A 21,784-nucleotide genomic window follows, 5' to 3' on the forward strand; every position below is an offset into this window, starting at 1 on the left:
CAATAATACATGCTCATTCCCTTGAAATCAACACAAGACAATGAAAACTTATCAGGCTCATCTTAACAGGAAAAGTTCAACATTAGACAAGTCTATAATATACCTTATCTGGAATATATAACCAGAAATTAATGGTGATTTGAACTGCAAATATCAAATTCCAGCAGCAACATGAGATCTTACAAACAAAACGCACCACGAGGAATCGAAGAGAGGTATAATTTAAATCCAAATTGATATCGAAAACCGTGTTGGTAGGGTTGCTGGCGACCCGATTCTTAGCCGCGTAAGCAATTAGGCGATTATATGTACGCGGTTGTACGGCATGCAAAAGACGCCCACGAACGAGTAGGTCGTACCTCACGCTGGATCCATCGCCTTCTACGCTCGATTTACACACATTTGTAAGCATCATAGTCATAGATGAACTCCACTCTTCAACTACTATCACTCAATGTCTCAACAAATTGGTTATGTGCAAACATTATCGACAACGATGGTGGTTTCTTCACCTACACAACCAAATATTGCATACACAACCAAATATTGCATTAACTTCCGTTATTTTTCATCCACGTTTTAATTTAAATATGTCAAGTTTTATTTCTCTAGCTTGTATTCCTTCTGAAGCCTATTCAGAATGAGACATTTTTTTGTGTGAGTTGATCAAGAATGTTAATGTAACACCCCTTACTCGGTTAGTTTTAACCGAATAAGTGATGTCACATTTCGGTACGATCGATAAACAAAACCTGCCTATATTTTTTTTTCATTTTGCAAACACTCAACATACAACACTATCATATAAGTAACTAAACCTGATAACACAACTATTTACTACTATACATAACAAAATAACATTAACCTGTTTCGATAGATATATACAACTCCACTAGCAAAAAGGGAGGTAGTGACTTGACACGTGCTGCTGCCAACTAGCGAGTTCACTCGCTTCTGTACTCTGCAAGAGGGAGAAGAAAGGGGGGTGAGCTTCGAAAAGCTCGTAGTGTAAACGCATTCCAGAATAAAAGCTCTAAAGCTTCATTCTATATCACCAACACGAAGTAAAGACTTTATTACCTGGAATGTCGTACAACACATATTCAAATTATGTATGGCGTCAAATACAAGTTCAAAACAATGTCACCCAGTATAAGCATTTATATTAATCATGTAATACTTTCAATAATAACCATCTATCACCTATCAATCTGAACTATATAACACAATACAACATATAATACGATTTATTGTCACTTCCTTTCATCAATCAACATAATTTTACTTGAGGAAAACATAACTATTTAAAGAATTCAAAGCACAAACATATTATTTCAAAAATAGAGCCTCAAGTTATGCTTAGTGATGGACACGGGTACACGGACGCTATCTGTAGCCCGATGAGGGCGCCTATCATGTACGTTCGCATCGGACACTATAATCTTTCATATGGCCTATCGCAAGGCAACTGTCATATATTACCCATATAGGGTACATGTCAACTATCGATATATCATATAGATCATCGCTTCGGTCAATGTTATCAAATAGCAGCTATGGCGGTGCCATGGCGCTATGGCATGGCGTTCGGTGATGGAAAAGCCATAGTACCATGGCGCTGCCATAGCACCGTCATATCTGTCATTTGACAACATTGCGTGTATACTGCATTTAGGAATGGAGCATTATGCAAGAAACATGGAGATTAGAGTTGTATTTTACGCTTTTTAATTGTTTTAATAGTTTTAGATGTTATATTTTTATTATTTTCTAATTTTTGAATTATATATAAATATATAAGTATTATTTTATTTATTTAATTATTGACCGCCATATCCGCCATACTAATACGCCATATCCTTGTGGCGGTTTTTGTCGATCCGCCATAAGCCGCCATACGAGATTGATAACATTGGCTTCGGTTATCCAGAAGACGAGTGATCAACATGTGTGCAGTACTGATGTCCTATGGCATGCCAACTATACCTTGTAACTCACTCAAGCAATGGGGCGTAACACATACTTTTCACATTCAATTTCACATTTTTCAATACATAATTCCATCATCTTACCTTTCAACATCTCATTCCTGTCATCAAGTAAGTTATACAGTTCACACAATCATATTCAAGTTCTATTGTGTAAGAAGACAAAACACATAAAAAATGTAGCAATATGTCTTGAAGTAAAAGGGATTGAACTCTAGAACACGCGTTCACTACCTGTACACGTCACAAAAACTCTATTACTTGCTTAGTCAACCATGGATCTGGCCATTTCCCCTATCGCTTGTGCTTGCACTCAGTTCACCTAATTTTTCAAACAATCACATATACAATTTATAAATAAACACTTAAAACACAAGTAGCACCAAATCATCACATTTATCTATTTCACTTTCTATATTATTTCCTTCCTCACAAAATAAGTCATCTAAATCATATATATACAAGTTAAAACATTTCTAACTACATTTATACCAAAAAGAAGCATAGTAATTCGAGAATACTAATCAATAACTTCGGAAAATGAGGGCTATACCCAGCTGTCCCAAAAATATAAGCCTCACAATTCCATTTTTCTCCATAAAACAAACCTAATTAATTTTGAGAATATGGGAAAACAACTTTATTTTAAAATTAAACTAAAAAATTTGACATTTTGAAGCTAAACTCATAACCAAAAGTCTTGTGATATCAACCAACAACTAAACCTCTTTCACCATATCCTTTTTAAGAATTTTCAGCTTGTTTAAGCATCAACAATCAATATCAAACTTCACGATAAAATCATTCCCAACATTATGCAATATCAAACCATCAAAAAGGTAACTTTCAAATCAACATCATAACATACTTCCACTTACATAATTCCATAGCCAATTTACACAAAAGCATCAAAGCAACAAAACCCCCAAATTCAAGAACCCTAATTTTTACTCCAACAAAAAGAATCACATCAAAATAACATCACTACTATACTTAGAACCAAGATTAAAGAGGTTATGGAAAACTCTAACCTCTAATTTCAACTATTTTGGAAGTGGGTTTGACAACTCAATTTCTGAAATTGAGAAGAGCTAATGAAAATTGGGACTTGGGGTTAACAGAGTGGCCTACTTGCATCACGGTGGAGTCGCCGGAGCTATCTCGGTGATGGCACGGTGGTTGAACGGAGGGAGTATGAGAGTTGTGAAATCTCTTACAGTGAAGGAGAGAGTATGCGTGGAGAGAGAGCGAAAGAAAGAGGAGAAGGGTGAATTTTTTTTTGGATCTATTTTCTAATTCTTAATTCATTTTTCTTTTCCCCCTATTTTCCTAAACAAGACACGTTTCCTACTCATCAATATCCCTCTATTCTTTTTCTTTCTTCTTTTTCTTTATCTCTAATTTCCATCCTTATCTCTTCTAGTACTAAGGGCATCCAAAATGGGGCGCCCTAAGGCGCACCCTATGGCGCGCCACATCATCAGTTTTATCATCCTACCCCCCACCTGCAATGGGGCGCCCTAAAGCGCGCCCTATGCATTTTCTTTTATTTGAATATTTAAATAACTAAAAAAAATGGGAAAAAACTTCGTTTCATATATAATAATTAATACTCCCTCCGTCCAACAATAGCAGTCTCATTTCTAAAAGGCACGGGTTTTAAGAAAGCATTGGAGTGTGTAATAAATAGTGTATAATAGTGGAATTTTGGGTCCACTTAAAATGTTTAATTTATAATTTTCTGATTTTAGTTTTTTTTATCACTATTTTTTATTCCAAATTATATATCCAACAATCAAAGATTTAAAGTAAACAAACCACGCTAATTGCAGTCACAATCACAATATGAAGATTTAAACACCAAGAACAGAACCAGCTCAAGTCAATACACACTGCAAAATCCAAACTTTAATTCAAACCCGATGTGAATCGAAATTTTATGAAATTAATACTCCAATACAACAATGTTTTGGACCATAGTCCAAATCAGACACACAACCAGTCGAAAAACCCTAATTACACTTAACACAACAATTAATTTCAAGAAGAGAAAGAGGATTAGGGTTCGCTGAGAGAGAGAGATAAGGGACAATGTTTTGGACTGTATTCCATTTCAGAGAGAGAATGAGACGACCGATTCGGGTTTGATATGGGATGGTGGAGGCGGCGCGGTGGAGGCGGTGGGCGATAAGGAGACGGTGGAGGCGGCATGGTAGAGGCAGCGTGGTGCAGGCAACAGAAGATAAGGAGGCAATGGCCGCAGCGCGGTGGAGGCGATGGAGGCTGCGAAGGATTAGGCTTCCCGAGAGAGAATGGGAGAGTGAGAAAGAGAGAGAATGGGAATTCTCGCAAATGAGGGTAGAGAATGGGGGTTGGGGTGGAAATTAGGGAATCAATTTGGGGGTTTTTTAATGGCATTTTTGAAATTGAAGTGAATAAGTAGGGTAATTAGATTGTCCAAATATGGTAAGTAGAACCGGGACTCCTATTCCCGGACGTCCCAAAACGGAAAAACGGGACTCTTATTACTGGACGGAGGGAGTACATTACAATACGAATTAAAAAAATACGCAAACTCAGCGACGGCGGTTACGGGCCCACACTTCATCAATCATGTCGTTCATGAGTTGAGCATGGTCTTGTTGGTTGCGCATTGAGGCCTGTCTAGATAGAACCTCATTGAAGCCCGGCGGTAATCCTCTAGCGGGGGGCTCGGTCGCCATGCTGGACGAGCTAGATGCACCGTCATCATCGTTCCACTCGGTGATGCTCCCATCTTCATGCTCGACTATCATGTTGTGCATGATTATGCACGCATACATGACATCGGCGATGACTTCCTTGAACCATAGCCGAGCCGGCCCTTTCACAATTTCCCACCGTGATCGGAGCACACCAAATGCCCGCTCGACATCCTTCCGCGCCGACTCCTACTTTTGCGCAAATAAAACCCTTTTCTCACACATTGGGCAGTTGATCGTCTTTAGAAAAACAGGCCACAGTGGGTATATGCCATCGGCCAAGTAGTACCCCATGTGGTATCGACGCTTGTTGGCAGTGAACTCGATGGTCGGGCCGTTGCCGTTGCATTGCTCGGCAAAGAGGGTGGATGAGTTGAGGACGTTGATGTCGTTGTTGGACCCGGCTACGCCGAAGTACGCATGCCAGATCCAGAGCCGATGGTCAGCAACGGCTTCGAGGATCAAAGTCGGGTGGCTGTCTTTGTATCCACTAGTGAATTGGCCTCTCCACGCCGTCGGACAATTCTTCCACTCCCAGTGCATACAGTCGATGCTCCCTAACATCCCAGGAAAGCCGTGCGCCGTCTCGTGCATCTTCATCAGGCCCAGGCAATCAGTGTCAGTCGGCTTGCGCAAATATGTGTCGCCGTAGGCCTCCACAACTTCTCTACAAAATCTCTTCAGGCACTCCCGGCCTGTTGTATACCCGACGTGGAGGTACTCGTCGAAAATGTCCGGCGTGGTGCCATAGGCCAACTGACGGAGTGCAGCCGTGCACTTTTGCAATGGTGTAAGGCCGAGTCTGCCGACGCCGTCTTCCCGATACGTGAAGTATTCATCACATGACGACAACGTCCGGACAATGCTGAGAAATAGGTAACGCGACATTCTAAACCGGCGGCGGAAAACAGTCGGTCCCCACCGTGGTTGATCGGCAAAATAGTCTTCAACCAGACGTTAGTGAGCTGCCGCGTGGTCGCGTCGGACAGACGTCCGACGTGGAATAGGCCTCTGGATCAGCTTCGCCGCCGCCTCCTCCTCCTCGTGCTGCATTTCGATTAAGCATTCCGCCATGGCCTCTTCAACGGCTGCATCTAAGGCTTCCGAGGTCTTCGAGGTCGAACTACCCGACTCCGAGGAGCTAGAACTCGTGGTGTCATCGTCGTGGTTCATTTTGGTATGTGAGAGATGAGCGAAATGAGAGAGGCGAGATGTTCGTATGAACAAGTGAATGAGAAACGAGGTTTAAATAGACAAAAAAAATCAAAAACGTGTTCCATCGTCCGCGACCATCGTCCGCCGATCTCACAATGGGGCGCCCGATGGCCCGGACGATAGGTCATCGTCCGCGCTTCTTCCGAGGACGATGCATCGAGCGTGGGCGTAGGGCGCGGACGATGGCGGGCACCCACAATGGAGGCATCGTCCGCGCCCGAGGACGATGGCCGCCATCGGGTGCCCTAACAAATACATATATATATAAAACCACTAACTAAAATAAATTTTTTTATTCTAATTTCTAATTCTTTCTAAAGTTGGGATATTATAGTTAATGCTTCGAGTCCTCCATAGCGCCGCCTTTAAATTTAAATTCATTTATAAATCCAAAAAATTGAGACATTTTTTAAGAAATTCTATGCGAAAATTTGAAGATAATTCATTCCTTTTGTTGATACGAATTTTTTACCTAAAAGGTATAAAAATTACACAAATATACAGATCTAAGGTTTACTTACTTCGGCTGTAATTGAAAGGAGTGAGTAGTTTTACATGACTTCTTGTTTTATTCAATATTTCATTATTATTGCTTGCATTACATCCAACATTTAACGCTTCAACATATTTACCTTAGCTTAATACTCTACTACAAAATCATATTTTAGTGCAAAATTAATAGTATAAAATATAATACTTTGATTATGGACGAAGGGAGTAAGCAATCATGATATTATCAATTGAAAAAAATTTACTTGGGGAAAGGGAGCACATTTACCTCTTTGTTTATCGACAGGGGCTTCATCGTTTGGACAAGGATAATAAAGATTATTTACATTGTTTTCCACGAAACTGATCGTTATCAAGCAGGTGAGTCACAAGCATCTCCAACCTTTTCGAACTTGAAGATGGTTTAGTGACATCTGAACTAGCGTAAACCAGACAAGAATCCTCCTGTTTACGCCCATAGCGAGCCATACACCAACCCCCAGGTGTAAACTGGCTGGCTGATCTTCTCAGCAGAACTCTGTCGATTTTATTAAGAACAGTGTCACTCCCAATTTTATGAGCAAATGGGGCCCCGCTTTCCACCATCCTCTCAAAGTCGTCTAGGGTCAAATTCACGGGCTGTTCCCTCCTAGTGTCCTCCCACTTTATGAAGTGCAGGTCGTGGTTCACCGTTGTGTTCTGATAGTGCTTGTGATTGCACATCACGGTGTGGAAATATCCCTCTGAAGCTGAGAGGAAATTTGTATAGTACATGAGGAGAGTCCGTGGGAGATTATCCCATCCCCAGATGCAAAACTCGAGAAACGGCCTTGAAAGAACCACCCAAGCAGAACCTGAGAAAAACCGAGTTAAAAGAGAAACTGGCAATTCCTAAAGCAAAATGCTACGAAACCAACACACAAGATTGTAAGGCCGATGGAGACAAGTTATTGAGTTCTGTGCGTTAAGTGTTGCTAATAGGAACTCTGGTGTTGTGAGTGTATGATTAGTTATGGAGCATATTTAAGCAATATAAACAAGAGTGCACAGTAACATATATTGCAAAGCCGTGTAACTTAGTTCTTACGTCAAGCTAGCATTAGTCAATACAGCTCCTATAATAGTGTAGTTTAAGAATGATTTACAAATTCCAAAATTAGCTATGTGAGTGTAACATGACCTTATTTTTTGGGGGATTTGGTGGGACTCATAACAAGTCTTGCTTCCACATTTGATATGCAGTTGTTTCTACACACATCGCATTAACAAAACTAAGTGGTTTTAGTTGTAATAATGCTTGTACCCAAAGGATACTTGAACATGAACAACAACAAACAGAGAAGCATAGAAGCACACAAGTTTTGAGCAAAATTGTTATAAATAATATCCTAATTTTAGGAGTAATAGAAGCTAAACTGGCAGTCCCTATACAAGACTTAAACGGCAAAAGACTGTTTGATATAGCTATAGTTACTGTTTCACAAGCTAAAGATGAATAGGTGTGTATATACGAGATTATCCATTTTCAAACCTGCATGATATAAAGAAGTTAAACAAAAGATATGAATTTTTTTTTTAAACTTAAACATGGCTAGATTTGGTATCTACCATTAAATTGAACCAAGGAATTATATTTTTTATTTATTTTAAATAGTTATGAGCTGGTAGTCTAAAAACATAAGAGATTAGAGAACTGATGACCAGACAAGAGGATGCAGTTTCTCATCAAGAGCCCACATAAGACCATAAGTAACATGATAAGCCAAGCCTGGCAAAGCAGCTGTTTAAATATAACTGACAGATAATTGTGTTTATCTTTGAATAATATGCCTAGATTGACGTAGCTTATAGTTCAAGAATTCAGTAAATTGATGTAGTTTTGAAAAGGTACACACAAAGACTCAAATGTTATTGTATATCTAATGCAAGCAGGAAACAACTGAGCACATTAATATTTTGAGTGAGGCAACACATAAGTGATGGGATAACACAGAAATTATAAATGTACTAACTGATAGCTTAGAAGGATCAAGCTATATTTCAATGCCAAGAGGAAGCATCACCACAGCTCTATATATATCAGTATTTGATTATAATTAGTAATTACATCACACACTCTGTATCCCATTTATACATAAGAAGTAGGAAAATCAGTAGAAAAGTCTAAAAGATTTCAGGAATACCAGTGAATAATTTGAAAGAAGCAGGCAATGATCTTTTCTCCTTGGCCCAGAATACACCAAATTTCTTTGAGTGATACAATCCAGGATCAATTATTATAGGCCTAGCTCTTTGGTGTCTGCAAATAAAACATAAAACTGAATTATAGAGAAGAGATTTTCAAAGACCAATACAAGTGAATGTATACAAGTTAAGTCCTCACTCTTTCCAACCAAAGTCACTTGTATGCTCAATGAAATTCAGATCCCTAGGCAAGTAGGAGAAAATGTGCAGCAAATCTGCAACAAAGTGAGAAATAAGAGATATGATCTACAAAATCAAACACCAAAAAGCTCACCATCCTGAGGCATAAGCGGATAATCGGAAGCACCAAGGTTAACAAACCAATCCCAACGCTTGGGCTGCTTGAGCAGAAGGGCGATGGCGTGCAGCGTGGAGGCCATCTCCGTGGGGCCCTTGGGAATGAGCAAGTCGCCCTTCCCCATCACCATCACATTCCTGAAGCTCCGAATTAGTGGCGCAGACTTGACATACTTGGCGAGGTCAAGCCTTTCGGAGTCGGAGGCCTCCAAATCGAGATGGAGGAGATAGTAATTGCGCGGATGGTAGGAGGCCAGAAGCAGCCGCCTCAGCCTGGCGCTGTCGCCGCTTGTGCCGGAAATGAAGTAGGCGAATCGCGGCAATTGGGGGAAGTCAGGGGGATCGGAGATGGGGGTGGGGAAAGAGGAATTGTTGGGTTTGAGGTGGGATAGAATGGAGATTAAGATGAGAATGAGGGCTGAAATGGATGCGAAAATTAGGGGCAATGAACATTTTCGGTGGATATGAGCTCGTTTCATCGCTGAATCATGTGGTTTGGCGGAGTGGAGAAAATCGGAGAAATGGAGTGATGAAAACTTGGATATTGAAATTGTTGCTGTGAACAAAAATTCAACTGGTCGGATATTGAAAACAATGTTGCTGATAATGATATTATCTATTCAAATGAATACACTTTAGCCTTTAGCAGTAGTACTATTTATTTTTAGTAAATTCCATTTTTTTTTCTAAATATACTGTCATTTTATGATTTTAGTTCGAATATTTATTAATTGAATTTTTAATCCTGGATAAGCAAAAATGGTTTGGAAATGAACAAATCTACAACACCTCCTCCGCCCCACTCACCCATCTCACAATCGGCGACACCCAAATCTGGGTCAATCTCATTCGAAGCAGGCTTCAATTTCGCTTGTGGCTTGACGCACCACAATTCCTTCATCATCTGCTGGACGTTAGTTAGACGATATGTTTTAGGGAGGCGGCAACTGGAATTGATCCACAAACACAATTGATAGTTAAAAATGTCAACTTGAAGACGAGTGTTGATCTACATTTAATCCCATCTTTAACATATCATCACTTCTTATCAACAATACTACTTTCATGTATTTTTAGAGATTGTTGGAGCAACCATTACATACTCCACCCCGTCCACTGGGAGCATGAGCAGGAGCACCATCATAATCCATGGCAGCCTCTCCACCTGCACCCTGGCACATCTTGGCTATGATTGGGTTGCAAATGCTCTCCAATTCCTTCATCTTGTCTTCAAACTCATCCCGACTCTGCAAGCAGGTTAGCATCTAGCCACTGGATGCTTGACTCAATGGCATCCTCAATCTTCTTCTTGTCTGCTTCAGACAGCTTTGAGGCAATCTTCTCATCCTTGACAGTGTTCCTCATGTTGTAGGCATAGTTCTCCAGTGCATTCTTCGACTCCACCTTCTTGTGCTCTTCATCTTCAGACTTGTATTTCTCTGCCTCCTGGACCATCTTCTCAATGTCCTCCTTCGAGAGCCTACCCTTATCATTGGTAATTGTAATCTTGTTTTTCTGCCCTGTAGTCTTGTCCTCTGCAGACACGTTCAAAATGCCATTGGCATCAATGTCAAAGCACACTGTAATCTGGGGAACACCTCTCGGAGCAGGAGGGATTCCTGAGAGCTCAAATTTTCCAAGCAAGTTGTTATCCCTGGTCCTCGTTCTCTCTCCTTCGTATACTTGGATCAGGACACCAGGCTGGTTGTCAGAGTAGGTAGAGAATACCTGCTCCTTCTTGGTTGGAATTGTAGTATACCTCGGAATCAACACAGTCATGACGCCACCTGCTGTTTCCAAACCAAGAGATAGAGGAGTAACATCAAGAAGCAAGAGATCCTGAACCTTCTCATTACCCTCGCCACTCAATATAGCTGCTTGGAAAGCGGCACCATATGCTACAGCCTCATCAGGGTTGATGCTCTTGCAGAGCTCCTTCCCATTGAAGAACTTGCAAAAGCTGTTGAACCTTAGGAATTCTAGTGGAGCCACCAACAAGAACAGCATCATGAACAGTGCTCTTGTCCATCTTGGCATCCCTCAAACACTTCTCAACAGGTTCCATGCACTTCCTGAACAAGGCCATGTTAAGCTCCTCAAATCTGGCACGAGTAATGGTGGAGTAGAAATCAACACCCTCGTAGAGGGAGTCAATCTCAATGGTGGTCTGAGCAGTGGATGAGAGGGTCCTCTTTGCTCTTTCACAAGCAGTTCTCAATTGCCTCAAAGCCTTTGGGTTGCCATTGATGTCTTTCTTGTGCTTCCTCTTGAATTCATGAACAAAATGGTTCACCATTCTGTTGTCGAAATCTTCACCTCCAAGGTGAGTGTCACAAGCAGTGGCCTTTACTTCAAAGATACCTTCCTCGGTGGTCAGAAGAGAAACATCAAAAGTTCCACCCCCGAGATCGAAAATTAAGACATTCTTCTAACCAACACTTGTTGCCTTCTTGTCAAGACCATAGGCAATTGCTGCTGCTGTAGGCTCATTGATAATATGAGCATCACATTAAGGCCATCAATTACACCAGCATCCTTGGTAGCTTGACGCTGAGAATCATTGAAGTAAGCTGGAACAGTGACCACAGCATTCTTTACAGTAGAACCAAGATATGCCTCTGCAATCTCCCTCATCTTCATCAAAACCATGGAAGAGATCTCCTCAGCTGCAAATTGCTTATCCTCACCCTTGTAGCTAACTACAATCATGGGTTTCTCAGCGGGTCCAGGAATGACCTTGAAGGGCCACAACTTAATATCACTCTGAACGGAGGCATCACTGAATCTCCTTCCGATCAACCTCTTAGCATCTAAAATAAGCAAGCAAAATGGCAATATTAATCTCTCAAAACTAGGAAGACAAACACCATACATACAAAAGAGAGAGAAATGGAAACCAACATGGATTGATACTAAAATTGCTGTTTTCAGATGTTGGAAATATATGGTAGGCAAAAGAAGGTAACATTAGTTTCACAATCACACTATGGTTGGAAGGAAATGTAAACAGAGAAAGAAACTTAGAACCTAATACATAAAAACTAAGTTCAGATTCATGACCAGTTTCACCAAGAATTAAGCACAAAATAGACAACCATAAATCTGCACTCCTAGAAATCTGAACACTACTCTAAATAGTACTATGCCATGTTAATCTGATGTGCAGCCGTGGAACTTCAAATAAGAGAGCATATACATTATTTAAAATTCATGAACCGAGTAGATGAGATAAATAATATTACTATATGCTTATTGCCTTGACATCCAAACAATATAGTACAATGATAATCAAATTCGTCTCATATATTACTTAAAACCTCAAACTCGACATGAAAGGCCAACAGTTCGCAGTTTCTGTAACAAAACTAAGGTTCAAATGTTAATATTCACAAACTCAAACAAATCGCACTCCTTAAATTTAAAAATTACAGATCCCCGACTTCAAATGCTTAAATAAGACATGTTCAGCATAACGTTACACCATATCTGGTATTGTAATCCAAAATAACAAATAGATGCTGAATTGAACAGTACATATCAAATTCTAGCAGCAATGTAAGATCCAGTATTGTAACAAACCGAGCGCAGCAAGGAGAATCAAACATTTCACCATACAGAGATCTACTACAGTGACACAACACATCAAAACAGCAGAACTAGATGTTAATTTAATTTTTTTTCAAAATAGCATAATTCTTGCAGAAAACAGTGTTGATAGGGTTCATGGCGACCTGATTCTTAGCGGCATCACCAATTAGCCTCTCAGTATCGGTGAAACCGACGTAAGACGGCGTGGTCCTGTTACCCTGGTCATTTGCGATGATCTCCACGCGATCGTGCTGCCAGACGCCACGCACGAGATGTCGTGCCAAGATCGATCCCAATCGCTGGACCCTCTCCTTTTCCGGCCATGACTTTCTAACACTAGATCTGAAGAATTCGGCGATAGAGAAAAATGTGGTTTATGTGAGAAGAATAACAAAAAATTGGGGCGGGTTACGGTTTACTTTCTACGAGTATGAAGTGTGAGTCGGGATATATACTTATATATAGTTCATGCAAAGCTCAGGTTCGCATTCTAGAATGTTCGAAACAAAGAGTTAGTTGTCAGCCGTTGGATGAGTTACAGGGAGAAATAAATCCAGTAATTGAGTAGCTAGAACAATTAATAAAACGGAAATAAAAGAAATTCATAAGAGTAAAATTTGAAACATTCATTTTCAATTTGAAAAGATAAGATCTGAGTAACAATCAGCTAAAACCTAAAAATTTGAAACAACAACACTAAAATCCCCAAATCCTAGGGCATTTACAAGCACTCCTGAGATCTCAGCCGCCAAAGCCGTAGAGAGTGCGGCCCTGCCTCTTGAGAGCGTAGACAACATCCATGGCGGTGACGGTTTTCCGGCGAGCGTGCTCAGTGTAGGTGACGGCATCGCGAATGACATTCTCCAAAAAGATCTTGAGGACGCCGCGAGTCTCCTCGTATATGAGACCGCTGATGCGCTTGACGCCGCCACGACGAGCCAAGCGGCGAATGGCCGGCTTCGTGATCCCCTGGATGTTATCTCTAAGCACCTTACGGTGACGCTTAGCTCCGCCCTTTCCCAAACCCTTTCCTCCTTTCCCGCGCCCAGACATTTTCCTTTGTTCGAGATGAAATCTTTCAATTTAGTGTTAGGTAGGTGAATGCTTGGTTGAAAACTCGATTGCGTTTATATAAGAGACGGCTGGAATTGGACTTTATTGATGGCCGTTGGATTTAAGATTTAATGAACGGCTGCAGATGACTATCCGTGTTAACGTTGCTGGGCTTTTTTATGCCGTAGATAAGGGAAGATCAACGGTGGGTAGTTGGCAGATGGATGCTTGGTGCGGATTATGGTTTTTAATGCGATAGATACGGTCCACTCTACTTGGAGTCGTGAAATTCATTTTTGTTATATCAAATGTAACTTGAATAAATCCAAGACGAGTACTACAATAGAAATCAATCCATACTTGCTATCGGAGTATTAATCCAATTTTGTAATAAGGTTTTATTGTTTAATTTGTCTTGCTGAGTACATTTTTATATAATCCTTTCTTGTTTTTAAATGAGTTCATAAGTCGAGAATTGAATATTGTTTTAATTTATTAATAAGGGCTATTTTTGTTTGTATTTGTGGTCACAAATCTATAATTGTGTTAAGATTTGAAGCTCTACAAACACTCAGTTGTTTGAAATCATGTTCATTTTTAGCAACTGAAACCTAATTATGCATGTTAATGTTAATGTTAATATATAAATGGGTAGTGATTTAGAGACTTAATGTCTATGCCATAATACCCCTATAATCATTTTGCCATAATCATATTTTTTTTGTAAATAGTTAATAAAATCAAATTGGAAGTGAAAATTTGAGCACACTAAAAACTATTTTTTATTAAATTATTTTCACTAAAATTTATAAAGACTAATCTGATTAGAAACTCACGTATGTTAATATATAAAGACAACAAATTTATACTAATACTTTATATTTAAATATATACCCATAAATAAATGCAATAAAAATAGAGAAACAAAATGAAGATTGTCCATCATAAATATACGGGTCCCATGTTAATTTAATATACTAGTACAATTTAACGTAAAGGATAGTAAAGTAAATATACAAAATATTAATTTAATTAAAAATAAAATCTGGTATACAATTACTATAAAGTCCTCATTATGGCATAGACGTAGACGTTATGTCTATAAATCATTTCTCTATATAAATTTCAGCACAATATACATAACATTAAATTTAAATTATAAACATACAGTAACATAATTCATATCTGTAACAAGTAAAAAAAGGTGTGGTTGAGACTCGTCAAAACATCAATGAAGAAAAAACACTACTCAACACTTCATTTATACTCCACTTAGTAGTACTACACTACTACTAGTTTAATTAGACCATCCACAATGCCGCCCAGCCGACCACCCAGTCGAGCGCCGGCGCTGGGCGGTTCGCTGGGCGGTCTATTGCAGTCGCCCAGCGGGCGAATGGAGAGAGAAACCGCGCAGCGCTGGGCGGTCCGCTCAGCGCTATTGCAGCGCCCGGATCGTCCAGCGCACCGCCTAGCGCGAAATTTACTTTTTTTTTTCCGAAACACTATATATACGCGCTTTGCTCGTCATTTTCATTCGCACCACTTGTTTTAACGAGTACTCTCTCTATCTTAATTTCTGTACAAGATCAACAAGGGAAATGGATCTCAACAACGAGCCTAGTTCCGGGAGTAGCGGGTCACAAACTCCGTCGATCCCCGTGGGAAGTGGATGGGGTCAGATGCCCGGGTACTACAATATGCCAACGGGGGGGAGTCCGCCGGGGGGTTTCCGGCGATACCGGGGTGGGCACCAACGGGATGGGCACCCGGGATGCAGATGATGCCCGGGGGGTACCGCCGACACAGGGGACTCCGGGGGTCGTACCGGCTACACAGTGGACTTTTGGGGGGTCCCCGGCGACGGCGGGGGATGTCTATCGCCCCAGTTTAGATTTTTCGACTGGTTCATCGCACACATCGATCCAAACGCCCTTGGGGTTTGATAGTTTCTCCTTAGATGACTTGGTGTTTGATACTCCCGGAGCTCCGGAAACTCTCGTTGAAGGGGGGCAGAGCGGGGGCGTGGCGCCCCGCGAAGAAGGGCAAGAAGAAGGTCGGCGAGTCGTCGCAGCCGGGTGAGGAGGAGGTACGGAGGAGGTGGACGGACGAGGAGAACGTCGCGCTCTGCAAGGCGTGGGTGAGTGTTTGCGACGATCCTCTCGTTTCGAACGAGCAGAGGATCGTCAACATGTGGGGCAAGATAGCAGCAGCCTACTAGAGATTTTGCCCGGAGGGGAGGCCACGCAACGGGGAGGATTGCCGGAAGGCCTGGAACCGAATCAGGGGTGCGGTCTCCCGATTTTCGGGTTTGTACACCAACGCACTCCGCATGATGAGCAGTGGCCAAACGGAGGAGGACTGCAGGAGAATAGCTGAGAAAGCCTTCCCACTGAAGGGGGTATACAAGGACTTCACCTACTGGAACTGTTATCTTGTGCTGAACGAGTCCGAGAAGTTCCGAGTAGGTGTCGACTCTGGCTGGCCGAAGAAGCAACGACTGAACTACACCGGCGATTTCAGCGGCAGCAGCGGTGGTTCCCACGACCTCCCCGAGACGACGCAGAAGTTCCCCACGTCGCGTTCGGTCGGTGGCCGACCTCGCCCGATGGGGCGCAAGCGCGCTCAGCGGGAGGCGAGAGGGAACGCCGGGGCTTCCCAGGAGGTCCAGTCGGCATCCCCCCTTGGCCAATCCACCGAGGATCTCAAATTCTTCGCTCGCGTCCAAACGCGCGCTCAGTTGATCAAGACGATGGCCGAATGGCGGGTGGCGACGGATCCCGTGGAGAAGAGCGTGCTTCAAACCTTGCTCATGAGCCTGCAGGACGAGTTGGAGGCGGCACGGAGGGAGACCGGCGGCGGTGGCGGCGGCGGCGATGGTGGCGACAGCGACGGAGGCGGCGACGACGGAGACGAGGAGTGAATTGGCACTCGTTTTTATTATTGTTTTTTTTAAATTAATGTATTTTTTTAAATTATTGTACTTTTTAAATTTTTAATATTATTATTAAACTTTTCCCGTATATGTCTCGTAAATTAAATTTCGTATATTGTGTGATTGTTAATTATTTCATTTTGTATATATTTGTTAATAGTGATGTGGATATTATGTGGCTAGGCTATGGCTGGGCTATTTGCTTGTTTTGATGATGTGGCAGGAGGATTTTTAGTGCTGATGATGTGGCAGTGGCTAGGCTATGGCTAGGCTATTGCTGGGCTATTCCTATTGTGGATGGTCTTAGTGTTCCTAAAACTGTTATTACTTCTACAAGACTACAATTTGTAGTACTTCGAGTGAACAATTATTTAACTAAGATAAAATAATAAAATTAGATTATATTACGATAAAAGAGTTACTACAAACTAAAAGTAAAGCAAATAAGCAGGGGAGTTGGATAATTTCTAATCAATATTTGTATTTATTCAATGGACACAAAGATTTTGTTTCACTTTTTACTCTAAAAAAGTAAATTAACATAATTTAAGGCCTCATTTGTTGGGTGGGAAAGTAAAATTATTGGGGAAAATGATTCTTTGGATTATGATTCTAGTAATATGATTCCTTGTATTTTGATTTTTAGGATTTATCATTCTTAGGAATATGATTACTAGAAATATGAATACTGAGAAATTAGATTACTATGTTTGAAAACATGTCGGGATTATGAAACTATAATTTTTTTTATTTATTTGGAATAATCTAATAAATTGATTAAATATATATAAAAAATTATAAAATAAACAACTATTCTATAATAACTACATCAATTGGAAATAATTGATGTAGTTAAAGAAGCAATCGTGTCTTTAAAGCCCTAATGTTGCATGCATGACTTAGATCACACCATGCATGCAACATTTAGGGGCTAGCGCATCCGTGTAATGGTAGGGATGTGACATGATGGATCAATAAAGCACATGATGGCACATGATGCATTCCGAGCTGGCGAGATGAGGTGGCATAGTGAGGTGGCGCAAGTATGGGGCACGTGAAAATGCAAAAATATAAATAGAAGAGGACCACCACCCTTCTAGGGATCATGTTGAGAATGTGAATGTTTGTGTGCATTGGGTCGTGGTCTATAGCAATTACTTTTGTTACGTATTGTTGTTCATTGTTAATCTATCGTTCAATTCCAGTAATACAATTCCCATTTGATCGTGATCTCATTAATTCAGGTGTTGTTGAGTGGGGTACGTGATATCGGTCAAGATCGGGCGATCTCGAGCTAAGACCGTATCAAGTGGTATTCAGAGCCCTCGATTCCAGACGGGTCCGGTGACGCAGGGGTTGGAAATGGAGAAAAAGATGTTAGAAATGGCGGAGAATAGGATGAGCAAAATCATGGATCACGTCGCGGTGAAGCATGGGGAAAAGATGGCAGAGATGATGCAAGCCATTGCTGCAATCAATTTGCAGAATTAGCAGAATACAATGAAATTGGAGAGTGGCAAAGGATCGAAAAGTGCGATTGGCAATCAAGGAGAAGTGCAGGAGGATTGAGGGTAGATCTACACGCTATGAGTTTCCTAAATTTGATGGTGATGGTTTTGTGGGATGGGTGGTGCTTGCAAAGTGTTTTTTTGCGGTTGTTAATGTGTCGAAGAATGATAGAGTGAGGGTGGCCGCAATCCATTTGGAGGGTAAGGCTTTGCAATGGCACAGGGGATTTGCGAGTTTGCAAGGAGAAATTGCATATGCGAATTGGGGTTGCTACATCTCGGCATTATCAGCTCGTTTTGGAGCATATGCCTACGAAGATTCGTTAGCTGATCTGAGAAATTTGAAACAAAACAGAACGCTGCAACTCTACATGGATGAGTTTGATGAGCTTTATCCGCGGACGGGAATACTAGAAGATCAAGCGCTTAGAGCATTCACAATGGGGCGGACGACGGACGATGCGTCATCCGCGCCCTAAGCTTAGTCCGCAGACGATAGGGCATCGTCTGCGCCATCGTCCGCCCACTGTGGGCGACACGGACGATGCAACGCGTTTTAGTTTTTTTTTTATTCAAAAATTTTGTTTATATAAATACCCTATCCTCAGATTTCATTTGTAACTTTTCAATTCACTTTTTAACTCTCAAATTACACTATAAAATGGATTCCGGTGGATACTCAAGTCCTGGTAGCCCGATATTTGGAGATGGCGCACGGTGGCCGGGTACACAACCTGGCGAATATCGGTCGTTCGGCGACAACACGCAGTACGACCCCGACTTCAGTACGGATTCGTACGGTCTCTCTGACATGGAGCCGTCTCCAACTTGCCCTGCCGCCCCTTCCCGCCGCGCCGCCACCGCCCTTTCTGGCGGGGCCGAGGGCTCGTCGGCGGGAAGGGGCGGCAGGGCAACTTGCCCAGTCCATGTACGGCGACTTCAAGCATTTCAGCATCTGGGCACTCTTGAGGGACAAGCAGAAGTTCCAAGGCGGGATTCTGCACACCGGTGCGACAAAGAGGACGAAGACCACCGACACTGGTGGTTACACGACCAGGGAAAGCGGAACTCGTCTGATGGACCTCAACCGGACGTGCACGGAGGAAGAGAGTTCCGGCACACCGATGTCCTCCCGGCGGCATCCCATAGGCGTCAAGGCTGCGAAGAACAAGGGGAAGGCGAAGGCGACATCCTCCTCGACCGCCGCCCCCCGACACCTACCCCGACCCCGGCGACAATTGCCTACTCGGATTTGGCAACGGCTTCGATGGCGCGGACGTTGTTGGATACGCACAACGCCCTTATGAAGTGTACGGATCCGACCAGAGCCGAATACCTCCAAGGGTTGATCGATGAGTTGCGCCGGAAGTTTGGGCTTTTGTAGAATAGTCAATTTTTTTATTTATAACCATTGTAACTTTTTTAATCAATGTATTATTTGCCGTTTCTATTTAATCGTTGTGTTTTTTAATTAGTTTGCATTTATATATTTGAAAATATTTAAATTAATTAACAAAACAATAGTAAAACCTATAGGGCGCCCCTTAGGGCGCCCCACTGCAGGTGGAAGGGCAGTAGGATAAAATGCTGACGTGGCGGTGCATAGGGCGGGTTTTAGGGCGCCCCACTGTGGATGCCCTTAGCTTCTTCTTGTCCGGCTTAATGGACAAACTCCAAATGCTTGTGAGAATGTTCAAACCTAAAAGTTTAGCCGTGGCCTATTCTTTGGCAAAATTGCAGGAGCTCACGGTGAAGGCTTTGGGTGGTAAGTCGAAGGTGATACAGAGTGGGGGACAAGTTTCGAACAGTCACTACTCAAACAATAATCCTTAGCAGTGACCGCAACCAACTACAAACAATCGGGGCCTGCTTGGAACTGGAATACTGGAGACAGTCGAGAGGGAAAGAGAGAAGGGGTGTGATCTAGCACCAAACTTACTCCAAGGGAGATGGATGAGAAAATAGCGAGGAATGAATGTTTTTGGTGCAATGAGAATTTCACTCCAAATCATCAATGTGCTAGGAGGAAGTCTTTTGTAATACATTTGATAGAACAAGAGAATGAGACATGAGAAGAAGGAGATACTGAAGAAGACATTCAACTTTCATTACATGCGTTGTAGGGTAATGACCTCAGATTATGTGGATAAGAGGAAGATGTCAGAAAAGGCCCTTGAAATTTTTGGTTGATATTGGAAGTACACACGATTTTCTAAGCAGCAAGATAACAGAAAGAATCAAAAGGGAATTGAAACCAGTAACACCTGGAGCAGTGGAAGTGGCCAATGGGCAAATATTGCGGTGCACTGAGAAATGTGATGGGTTGTTATGCGAGATGCAAGGATTTTCCTTCACTACGGAGGTATATATTATAAATCTGGAAACCTATGATCTTATTTTAGGAGGGCAATGGTTGTCAGCATTGGGAGAAATTCGATGGAACTTTGATAAGCTGAATATGAATTTCATGCTTGATGGGGTTGAAGTGACATTGGAAGGAGAATCTTGGCCAGCCAAAGGGAAGCAACTACACAATTTGCTCAATCAACATGAAACAGATGCCAATGAAGGAAACTTGGGGTTACTAATGCCTACAGTTTAGATTTCCATGGACAGCCGTAGCTATGACAGCTCTTAGAAATCATGAAGGGCATTATGAATTCTTGGTAATGCCCTTTGGCTTAACTAATGCCCCAGAATCTTATGAACACAGTTTTAGAGGGTATTTGAGGAAGTTTGTGTTGGTGTTCTTTGATGATATTTTAATTTACAATAGCATACAACAGCAATTAGAGGGATCATGTGTGTGTATCATATATTAGTGGTGTTGCATTTGCTGAGGAAACATAAATATATTGATATAAGTGTAAAAACATTATGATATATTGATATAAGTGTATGATTTTGGTATTGATATTGACAAATTAAATTTATAAATAGGTGAACATCAAAGTAAATAAACAACATTCTATTAGATAGTTATGTATTGATATAGATAAGTTAGTATTATATAAATTAGTAGTATGATATAAATCAAAAAGAATTTATATTATTTCCTGTTTATGCTTTAAACTACCTTATTTATATCAATATCTAATATAATGTTGTTTATCTACTGAGCCTATTTATAACTTTAATTTATCTATATCAACAGCTAGCATTATACACTTAGAATAATGGATCCAATTGTAGTCATCTATCATCTATAAAATTATAGTAGTACTTTGGGTTATTTACAATTTAAGTTTATTTAAATTAATGATCAAACTTTGTTTCCTTATATTAATCTAATGGGCAACTTATTCGTATATGTAAAATTCTAAAACTTCTTTAGTTATGTTATTCATCGAATTATTATTGAATGATTATCTAGAACATTTCTTTTTCAAAAGAATATAATGATCACTTCTGCATTTCTTCAGAAAAAAAATTAAAACAAAATTTTGTTTGTTAATAGTTGGTGAATTAAAAAACATTTTCATAATTTGTATGTAAATAGTTAACATATGAATTAATCGAATAAATGATTTTCCTATAAATATATTAACGTGTCCGAGTAGCGTGTTGTAAAACTATACTATTGTCCTTTAAAACGTAACCTCTACTTCAAAATTTGTAGTAATTATTGCAGTGAAAAAAGGCGATTCCGTCTTCTTGGCCGCCCCTACACTCCGGCCCAACATCATATGAGGGGATTAAATCAGGGTACGCAGTAGCCCGTTAAGA

At 41.1% G+C, this 21,784-nt stretch overlaps 2 protein-coding genes, 1 long non-coding RNA gene and 1 pseudogene across 3 annotated transcripts; all 4 read right to left on the minus strand.

Moving 5' to 3' along the window:
- Positions 1 to 21: 21 nt before the first annotated feature.
- Positions 22 to 3,290, minus strand: LOC121800295. Its single transcript, XR_006050471.1, has 4 exons — positions 3,020 to 3,290; positions 2,223 to 2,310; positions 866 to 961; positions 22 to 512 (listed from the first exon to the last, which is right to left on the minus strand). It is a non-coding gene; the product is annotated as an uncharacterized LOC121800295 (long non-coding RNA).
- Positions 3,291 to 6,662: 3,372 nt separating this feature from the next.
- On the minus strand, positions 6,663 to 9,594 carry LOC121798965 (beta-glucuronosyltransferase GlcAT14C-like). Its single transcript, XM_042198252.1, has 4 exons — positions 8,952 to 9,594; positions 8,817 to 8,892; positions 8,617 to 8,732; positions 6,663 to 7,287 (listed from the first exon to the last, which is right to left on the minus strand). The coding sequence occupies exons 1-4, from the start codon at positions 9,451 to 9,453 to the stop codon at positions 6,773 to 6,775; spliced, it is 1,209 nt and encodes a 402-aa protein (XP_042054186.1). The 5' UTR covers positions 9,454 to 9,594; the 3' UTR covers positions 6,663 to 6,772.
- Positions 9,595 to 9,927: 333 nt separating this feature from the next.
- LOC121798967 lies at positions 9,928 to 13,059 on the minus strand (annotated as a pseudogene).
- A 108-nt stretch (positions 13,060 to 13,167) lies between these two features.
- LOC121798966 (histone H4) lies at positions 13,168 to 13,661 on the minus strand. Its single transcript, XM_042198253.1, has one exon. The coding sequence runs from the start codon at positions 13,613 to 13,615 to the stop codon at positions 13,304 to 13,306; it is 312 nt and encodes a 103-aa protein (XP_042054187.1). The 5' UTR covers positions 13,616 to 13,661; the 3' UTR covers positions 13,168 to 13,303.
- Between the last annotated feature and the right edge of the window lie 8,123 nt (positions 13,662 to 21,784).

Source organism: Salvia splendens, chromosome 4, assembly GCF_004379255.2.
Source record: "Salvia splendens isolate huo1 chromosome 4, SspV2, whole genome shotgun sequence".
Lineage (NCBI taxonomy): Eukaryota > Viridiplantae > Streptophyta > Magnoliopsida > Lamiales > Lamiaceae > Salvia > Salvia splendens.